The sequence below is a fragment of the Diabrotica undecimpunctata genome, chromosome 1 (assembly GCF_040954645.1).
Source record: "Diabrotica undecimpunctata isolate CICGRU chromosome 1, icDiaUnde3, whole genome shotgun sequence".
Classification (NCBI taxonomy): domain Eukaryota; kingdom Metazoa; phylum Arthropoda; class Insecta; order Coleoptera; family Chrysomelidae; genus Diabrotica; species Diabrotica undecimpunctata.
The window spans coordinates 11,236,041-11,246,743 of NC_092803.1; the positions used below are offsets into that span (position 1 = coordinate 11,236,041).

At 31.7% G+C, this 10,703-nt stretch overlaps 1 protein-coding gene across 1 annotated transcript; it reads left to right on the forward strand.

Annotated features, from left to right (window-relative positions):
* Positions 1-2,599: 2,599 nt before the first annotated feature.
* LOC140437712 (uncharacterized) lies at positions 2,600-8,921 on the forward strand. The gene is made up of 3 exons (XM_072527377.1): positions 2,600-2,709; positions 5,240-5,395; positions 8,631-8,921. The coding sequence occupies exons 1-3, from the start codon at positions 2,658-2,660 to the stop codon at positions 8,825-8,827; spliced, it is 405 nt and encodes a 134-aa protein (XP_072383478.1). The 5' UTR covers positions 2,600-2,657; the 3' UTR covers positions 8,828-8,921.
* Positions 8,922-10,703: the final 1,782 nt, after the last annotated feature.

The following is a 10,703-nucleotide window of genomic DNA, read 5'->3' on the forward strand; positions in this document are numbered from 1 at the left end:
AAATTCTACTAGACCTGATTTAAATATTGCCATCAATGGTGAGGGTATTTTGAGTTGTAGTGATGTGAAGTTTTTAGGAGGAACTTTCGACTCTCATTTATCTTTTAAGGCTCATTGTTGGAATGTATGTAAAAAACTTAATTCTAAATGTTATCAATTGAGATTCAACACAATACACATTCTAGAACATATTGAGCAGAATACAATCACAAAATTACAAGCAATGCGTGACAAATATTTTGCTAATTGTATCCATCATCTTAGAGAAATGAGTTATTGAGTTAAGAGCATTTTTGGGACTGCCTGTTTACACTGCCATTATTAATTCCAGTCACGAAAATATAGACCGTTTATTTGCAAGAGATGAAACTGGAAGAGAAATCTTCAAAGCAGTCATGAGCAAAAAAAGATTCTTTTACTTGCTATCCGATTGGACAATATTGAGGACAGGGAGAAAAGCAAAAAAGATGATCCAACTGCAGCTATTTCATTATATTCAATACTTTCATAGAAATTTCTCAAAGTGTATATGAACTTGGTCAATCTGGCACAATTGATGAATCACTTGTAAGTTTTCTAGTTAAATGCCGGTTTAAAATGTACATGCCTAACAAACCGGCTAAATACGGACTCAAAATACAGTGTCTTACGGATGCACGTAATGGTTATTTGTATAATGCTTATATCTACAGCTGAAAAGACTCAGATAGATTTAATATCAGTGACGAGTACAAAAAACTTCTAAAGCCTACACAAGCTGTATTGCGCTTAGCTGAACCTCTTTTTGGTAGCAACCGAAATATCACAGCTGATAATTGGTATTCTTCTATTCAATTGGTGGATATTTTGCACAAGAAAAATTTGTCTTATGTGGACACATTAAAAGAAAATAAGGCTGAAATCTCCATCTTTTCCGCCCAACAAAAATAGACCTGAAGGGTTAACAATTTATGGATTTAGGGAAGAATGTACCCTGATTTCTCATGGAGAGAAAGTGGAAAAAGTTTCAGTACCTTTAATGCACAATAGACGTTATAGTGATTCCTCTACTAACAAACCAGAAATTATTTCTTATTATAATGAGAATAAGGGAGGTGTAGATTCCCTAGATGAGAAATGCTCCAAAAGCACCAGAAGCCGTCGAACTCGAAGATGGCTCTTAACAATTTTTTCCACATATTGAACATTTCTATAGCAAATTCATACATTCTACATTAGTGCTACAAAAACAATTTAATAATAAAAGAAAAAAGTGTTTTTGCTTTGGAGTTGGCTATGCAGTTAGTCCAAGATCACATGAAAAGACCAATGACAATGACGAACATTTCACGTCAAGTGCGTATTACAATTAGACAGATACTTGGAGTTCAAGAACAACAAGAGGACAATCAGACAAATGTTTTTATTTTAGAAAAACGTCAGATCTGCTGTTTATGTCCTGGTAGAGAGCGCAGGGTGTTGCAAAAAGTCTGTTTGTTTGGGATGTACAAAACCACTATGTAAAAATTGCATATAAAAATGATAAAGTTTGACTGATGCTGGAAACACACAATCATGATCGATTTTTATTTTACCTAGTTTTTTCTTTAGTGTGTAATTTGAACATTTATCCTAGCAATACATTTTTTTCATGTTGTTTTTATATTTTTTTTATTTTTTTAACCAAACTATGTACTTTCTCACAAATATTTGTACGGATTTCAGTTTTATTTAATATTTTTTTCTTAACCCAAATCTAATACATTTATTTTGTATATAATACATCAGGGTATGTTTGTAACATGTATTTTTAATAAAAAAAATATATTTTTGTGTGTTTTTTTACTTTCTTGGAAACAGTAGTCTCGCAGACTACGCTGGAACAGTTAAGGGTTAATATATCTTGAAATAAATGCTTCAAAGAATCAATTTTGACCTGCTAAATATCTCTAGGCTTACTGTTTGGGTAAGTACAGTTGTTTAAATATTCGCTCTCCGACATAAACAAATTGAATAACTTACAAACTCACTTTAAGAACTCATTAATTGCCATAAATTTAATTAGTTATATTACATGTCATTATGCAAAAAAACAAGTTATTAACATTTATATATTACTGCAAAAATAAGGGTTTTTACAATATCTCGGTCAATAGTTTTGATATTTCAATTTTAATTTAATATCAAAGAACTTTTTAAGATCTACAACTTTTATTTGAACCATTTTTCTCTGAAATGTATAAGAAACGTTTTATTGGCAAATAATAATTTTTTCACTTTTCTGCAAAGCAAAATTAGCTTTACGTATTTAAGGATTTGTCATCAGCTATCACTCATATACATTTTAGAACCTACAAAATCATGTATAAGATGTTTTCAGCTTTTTTTCCTTTACTGGCCTTAAATGTCAAAATAGAAGTAGATCTCTTTGTCTTTAATTAAAAATTAAACCTTATCGGAACTGTTAAATTAAAAAAAAAATATTTTTTACTATAAATTAAAGTTGCATACTGAATTATTTAACTACACTTCACCAACGTTGTTAAATGTGTGAGAGGAAAAAACAGTAATTTCCTGTTTTCTACACACTTAATCAAATATATAAATATTGAGTATCCGTGGATAAGAAAATTTGATCACACGATTAAGAAAACTGCTTATGTGAATACTAAGATAAAATGTATATCAAGAGCACAGTGTGTATGGTTCTGCTTTTTTCTATTAAGTTCTGTGAGTATTTTACTATTTTTCTAGAGCATTAGTAGTCTTGTTCCACTTAAATTCTTTAATTTTGTGTACTTTTAATTACTGGTAATTTTTTAATTTATTTTATAATAATGAATATTTAATATAATATTCAAAGTTCATGATTTTATGTTTCTGTATATTTTAAACTAGAAATTAGATACAGATTAGAAACAGAGATAATAGGGTAAGAAAATTTACTAAATTAGATTTCTCGTTCGTAAGAGTCTGGACGTATAGGCTCAAAGTATAGGACGTATATGCTCAAATAAAATACAACCAAAAGGAATTACAACGTTAAAAGAGTTTTATTGATTCATATGGTCAATGGACCCTCAAATATAAAAAAAATCGTCGAGTGTTACCATTTAAAGAGGTGAGTTTTCGAGAAAGGGGTGATTTATTCCCTATACACTAGGGACTATTGCGCCTTTGGGTGAATTCTATGCAGTTTTCGTACATATAAATCTACAGAAAAGTTGTTTAAAATTAAATTTCCTATTGAAATACCACCTTTTAAAGTCAAAAATAATTTTTTTTGACAAAAATATATTTAAAGTACTAAGCAAAAAAAACAGGAACACTCGCGATTTTCCTTTTTTTTTGTCCCATAACTTTTTTCCGCGGGGGTATAGATATAGGTATTATTTTACAGAAAAAAATCTTTTATTCTTTTAGTCCAAAATGAGATTCGGTAAAAGTATTTAGGATTTACATTTATTCGGTAAAAGCATGGATGAATAGAAAAGTAATGATTTCTTGAAGTCTTCTGAAACTCTATATTTTAGCATCCAACTTTTCCTGCCAATACTCCTGATAATAGGAAAAAGATCTTTAAAGTAGTAAACTTTTGTAATGTCGGATGTAGTTTTTGCCATATTGTCCACTAATTTCCAATTACTCCGCTATGTCCTTTAACCTAGAGTAACGTAACTGTTCTTTTTTTGAGAATTTTAGTTCATGTAATAATTTTTTGATATCTAGGATAATGGGGTTTTGAAAACTATCTAATGGATGGATACGAATAGCTTGTAATACTGCATGATGATTCTGATGAAAAAAAAACGGGTGTGGCAGTCCAGTGGGACTGCCGGTAGAAGTTATGCTTCTATACACGCGTTCGCCGTTACAAATTTATATGGGAGTCAATCTACACAATCATTATATATGTAATGCTATAGGTAAGAGAGAGCAGAAAGAGAAAAAGAATTAGGTATATAGGTATATGGTGCATCGTTTGCTGTATATAAACATTTGACCTGTAATAGGAGTATAGTAAATGAAGGATTGAATCAATATTCTAATAAAAATATATATTTTTATTTTCATATATGTATAAAAGAAGTTGAATGCAAAAAAAATTTTACATACTCTGCAGTAAAATTCATTGTTTATTTTGTTATTAATATAAAAATACAATACAATACACTGCAACATAATTCAACATAATAATACAATACAAATTAAAATGCATTATTCATAAGTATTTACAGATGACAATATACATAACTTACTTACGCATATGTTTAATTTACCATGATAATAATATTAATAAAAAAATAATAATATTAATAAATATTAAATATATTTACAAAAGGAATATTTTTATTCCCGAGAGAGAAAGAGAGAGAAAATATATATTCTTTTCAACAAACAACTCCTATTATGTTGTAAATTTTCATTTTATTTTAAAATTTTGCATTTTTGCGTATATTACATATATTTAATAAGATTAACGTGAGGTTTTTAAATATTTCAAAAATAAAAAAGGAAATTCATATTGGGAAATTCATAAAAAATTTGCCAGTTAGACATGACACTAACGCATTTTAAAATTGACAGTTCTCGGTCATACAGTGATTTATTGTAATTATTATTTTGAAATCTAATAATAAAATAATTATGAACATTTAATAAATAATACAAAACATATCACATAAATAATAATATTAATATATATATTATATTATATATATATATATATATATATATATATATAATATATATAATATTAAATATATTATACAAAAGGAACATTTTTATTCTCGAGAGAGAAAGAGAGAAAATATATCTTCTGTCTCTCTCTTACTCATATCTTACATATGTAATGATTTCACCGATTCACTCCCGTGCAAATTTCCAACGTCGAGCGCGCGTATAGAAGTATGTATAACTTCAAAAAGATGCAAGAAAGTTTTGCGCCTTTACCCCCCTTCCCCACTTTCTTTCTTGCATCTTGTTTGGGGTCCCCAAATTGACATTTTCAGCAAAATTCAGCTTGTTTATATGATTTTTAGTGGTTCAGAGGTTCAGTGGCATTTTTGTCGTTAGTACTCGTATATAAAAATTTACTCTTACTTCTTAGTGAATAAAATTTTTATTTCGAATTTCAAATTTAAATTTATGAAACCGTTTATTTAATAATAATTGTAATTTATATTTTATTATATTTTATTTAAATAATACTAACAGAAAATGTAGAAGATATTAAACAAATTTATTGTCTTTTTTTAAGGTTCCTCTCTGAATTGCTACACTTGTGGTTCACATCTTAACTTAGAAGGCGACATACAAAATAAATGTGATGCTGCTCACTTCTGGTCTTCTAACGAAAAACCCAACGTGTCAATTTGCCAGTCGCCAAATGTTTGTTCAAAATATATCGTTGAACGTAAGTATTTAATTATTTTCAAAAATTTTGCAATATTTTAAAAATTGTAAGAATTATGTACACTTGGGACCTCGAATCTTTATCCGCGGGTCATGTCATCGCTTTTTTTTTAACCTATTCTCTATCCTTCCATTGTTGGATGTAGGTCATCCCCAGTTCTCTCCATCTTTCCCTATCTTGAGCTGTTCTCTGCCATGTGGGACCTCCTTGTTTCCTGATGTCATCTTTCCACCTCATCTGTGGTCTGCCTCTTGATCTCTTTGCATTGTATGGACGCCACTTTCCGATGGCATTGTTCCATCGTCCGTCTTGGAGACGTTCATTGTGTCCAGCCCATTTCCATTTCAGTTTTGCTGCTTGTTCTATCGCATCTACTGTCTTTGTTCTGGTTCTGATCCACTGGTTACGTTTTCTATCTTTAAGTGATATACCCAACATTTGTCTCTCCATCGTTCTTTGTGCCTTCCTTATCCTATCCAAATTTTCCTGTGTAAATGTCCATGTCTGTGCTCCGTAGGTGAGCACCGGTATTATACAGGAGTTATATACCTTGCTTCGTAAGTATAGAGGGATTGTTTGATTTTTTAGAACGTAAGAAAGTTTGCCAAACGCTGCCCACCCCATTCTTACTCGTCTCGATATTTCGGCTGTTTGATTTTCTCTGTTAGCTCTGATTGCTTGTCCTAAATAGATATGCTCATTTACCTGTTCTATTTTTTCTGTTTGTATTTTTATTGCCTCTTGGTCTTCCGTGTTTGTCATTACTTTTGTTTTGTTGAAGTTAATTTTTAGGCCTTTTTGCAGTGATTTTTCATGAAGTTCATTCAGCATTAATTCTAGTTCTTGTCGTTCCGAGGAGATCAGGAGTATATCATCCGCATATCTAAGGTGATTTAGGTACTTTCCGTTAATACATATTCCTCTGTTTTCCCAATCTGTTGATTTTATTATATCTTCGAGGGTCAAGGTAAACAGTTTAGGTGAAATTATATTGCCTTGTCGGAATCCTCGTTTAACTTTTATATTATCCGTTATTAATTTGTCGTCCAGAATTACGGTCATGGTTGCGTTTTGGTAAATATCATGTATCAATTGTCGGTATCTTGAATCTATCCTACTATTGACCAGAGCTTCTTCCACCGTCATCGCTTAAGCCCGGCCAAATACGTCGACCTAAAACATCATCTATTTTGAAATTGCAAATCTAACCAATTTAATAAATGCCAAGGTGTGACAGCTTGCAGGAATGCCAAGTAACACCCGATTATTACTTTTTATATTTCGGATTTCCTCCGCTTCTAGTTCTATATCATCTCTACCTTCAGCTCTACTTTCTTTATTAAGTGTTGCTGCCACCTTTTCTACTGTATCTTTTAAAAGAATTATATTATGAGCCTTGACTTGCGGCTTGAAAATGTCTTTTTTGTGTTAACTTGTTTGTAAAATGTTCTGTGTTTGTGTTTTCTATTTAATTTTTCCATTTCTTTGAACTCTTTATTGATTTGTTGCCACTTTTTCTGTTTGCGCTTTTCTTTTTCCTCTCGTCTCTTTACTCGATATTGTTTAACATTGCTTCTGGTCTTTTTGTTAATCATTTTTAGATATGCGTCATTTTTTTCTTTGGTTACTCGTTTGCATCCATTATGAAAATAAGTTATTTTGCTGCCCTTTGGGTACCTCGCCCAACACGTCATCTGCGGTCTTTTGCAGCGTGGTTTTTATAAACTTCCAATTTTTGTTGAATTCATTGGGATCTACTTCATTTTTGGGATGTTCTGATAGTTTACGATCTAAGCATATGTAAAAGTGTCTTACGATGTCAGTACACTTGAATTTACCGTTTCTATAACTTCTGCAGTCTAGTACATTTGATCTATATGTTGTAAATCAATCAGTACGTGTTCTATCTGTTTTTGAGTCCGTTGATCCGGGGATGTCTACGTCACTCTATATACACGTTTATTTTGGCAGTATGTACTTCTTATCGTTATGTTCAGAGATGCTGCGAAATGTACAAGTATCGTCCCATTATCATTACGTTCTTCGTGTATGCTATGAGGTCCTGTAGTTCGTCTGTACATCTCTTCTTAGTTTACCTTAACATTTATGTCCCCAATAATGAACTTAACGTCGTTATTTGGACATTGTTATATGTTTGTTCAAATTTCTCACAGAATTTTTCTGTGTCTGTTTTTTCCTCAGTGGAAGCATATGAATTTATGAGACTGCAGCAAACAACAAAAGATATGTTGCATTTGATGGCAGCTATAGTATATTGTATTCAAATTCTTCTGGATAGTACTGGTCCCTTTCCACCGCATCTTTTATATAGCTGTTATGATCATATTATTTGTTAAGAGTATCGAAGAGGCATATCATCGTTCCTGCAGAATACAGTGTTATCACGTTCCATGATACGAATCGAATATCCTTTTTTCGTCTACATAAAGTCCATCCGGTTTTTGTTTTTTAAGCTCTCAGCTGTAACAATGCTTTTTTTCCAGGGTAGGGTCATTAGCCCTACGCCCACCTCCAACCCCCAGAATCAAAGGATCAGGGACCATTAACGGAATAATGGAACTATACATTGACAGTTACAAAGCAGACAGAACAGAAATATCACAAATTGTACTGTGGAAGATTAGTGTTGGCCTCTTACTATGTATCTTAATTTCCAAAATTGAGTCTTATTTTCCGCTAAGGCCTTGACCTCGTTCTAAGACTTTCCTTGACTTTTCATCTTGTCCATTATTGATCTTTTAAGTTTGTGCTGGACGTCCTCTTTTTCTTTTTCCTTGGGGACTAATATCTAGAGCAGTCTTTGCAATACAGGAGCTATTTTTCTATGTGTGTGGCCGATCCAACTCCACTTTGTGGACTTTATTTTATTCTTTATGCCCATTTGTTCGGTCAGGTGTTGCAAAACTTCGTTTCTGATGGTGTTTGAACCAAAAATAAGAATTCTTTGACTGATAAAAGACCAAGGTGCAGAATATCTAAGGTAAAAGGAGCTTAAAAAATGGATATATATAAAAGATGGCTAAAAAAAAACATAATAAATAAAGTGAAAGGCGATGTATTATAGAACAATTAAAAATAAACTAGCAATTATAAAACACAACACAAAATAGTCTGATTTCAAGTATAAAAAGGATTTTTAAGTCAAAATAACTTTCACGAAAACTCAAATCTTGTATATACGTACAACATGATTTAATTGGTTTCTTCTTTGTAGATGATGGAATCAAATGGGTTCATCGATCCTGCAGTCCAGATAACATTTGTTCACAAGTGGCTGAAAGATACAACGACAACAGAAACGTTTTAGTGGATTGTCAAACATGCTCCGATCAAGACCTATGCAACTCGGCTGATAGACGTGTTGCTTTAGGAGAAGTTCTTCTAATTATTGTAATTTTTATAGTTTTTTAAAAAACTATCATTTGTTTACCAAATTTAACACAAAAATTTATTGTATGTATACTGTATTTTAATTAAAAGGAATAAATTATTGATATTGTGTATAGTAGGTCTATATTTTTTATGACGTCATCGATGATTTTAAGGACCATATAGCTTATGCGATCATATAAGTTTTTAATGTATTTTAATGATCTATTAAAAATAATTTAATCGGTAGGACTTCTAAACTACATGTAACTATACTTTTTAATATGGTGTTGTAGATTTGCCTTTTGTGTACTTCATCTTCCTCTAAGTCTTCTGCCAGTTCGCCCCCAAACATTTTTGTATATTTTGTATTTTTTCCCAAGTTTCTAATATTCTATTTTTTCCGTCTATATTTGACTGTTTTTGTCTTTTTTTTTTTTGTTTTGTTGCCTTTTAACCTTTTTATATGAGTATAGAATTGTCTATTATTTATTTTATATTCTTTGTTCAAACTACCTTCAAATTTTTCCCAGCTTTCTCTTTTTGTCATTGTTTCTGCCCTTTTTGTTATGTTTCTCTTTGTAATACATTACTTTTTATCCCTTTCTATAAATGTTGGGTTGTATTTCTGTCAGGCAGTTTTATTTTCCTTCATTAATATTCTGATTTTTTCACTCCACTATCCTGTCCTCTTAAAATGTTTATTAAATTTTCTTATTCCTCATACTTCTTCAGCCTTATCGGTTATTGTTCTTTTAAATATTTTCCACTAGACATAATACAAGACGTAACTAATTTAAGCTGAGAAAGATCAAAATTTAATAACAATCGACGGCATAATAACACCTTTCAAAAATTTTAGCTATAGAAGTATTAATAAAGATATATACACACATGTCCAAAAGTTTGGAATACGTACAAATAATATGTCTACGCCTGTGGTGGTTTTAAAACTGTTGTTGGTATTCATTCTAGAGCGTTTTTAAATGAAAATAATAAAAAATTTGAATTGTTTTTGTATGATTTTGGCCCCATTTAACTAATTAGCGTATTTACACATAATTTCAGTCTTTGTTTAAATTTAAATTGAGGTATTTAAAAATGCTTAGAAACGTGATATCACATTTTGACAGATATAAAGTAATTGCTTTGTTACAACAGGGCTTTAGCCAAAGTTATATCGCGAATATTGTTGATGTTACTCAGAGTGCTGTATCGAAAATAAAAAAAAATTCCAAGATACAAATGACGTCAAGAATCGTCCCAGAAGTGGTAGAAGTCGATGTACAACATCATCTCAAGACCGGCACATAACATTGATAGCTCGTAGAAATCGTCTGAAATCCACAAGTGAAATATCCAGAGAAATTTCTAGGCTTCAAGGACTGAATATTTCACGGCAACAATAACACGCAGACTAAATGCGGTAAATTTGTATCGTAGACGACCGCTACGTGTTCCTAAACTAACCTACCAACACAAAATAGTAAGTTTGTAATGGGCTAGAGAAATGGTACATCATGGTCCTAACTGGAATAACGTGATATTCTCTGATAAGTCAAAAATTGGCTTGGTATCTAATTTGCGAAGAACACTGGTTTGGAGGGCCCCAGGACGACAAGCCCGACTAGAAACAGCCCAACCGCGTGTCCCATTTGAAGGTGGCAGTTGGCAGTATTATCGTTTGGGATGATATTATGAGTGGTACATGGACGCCACTACTGGTTCTGGAGAGAAAAGTCACTGGTACTGTGTACATCAAGGAACTTTTAAATCCTGTCGTACTTCTATTACGAGGGGCAGTAGGTGATGAATTTGTGTTTATGCATGACAGCGCACCTCCTCATCGAACAGCCGCAGTACAAAATTTTCTGGAAGAAGAAGGAATATCTACATTACAGTGGTCCTCGAATTCCCC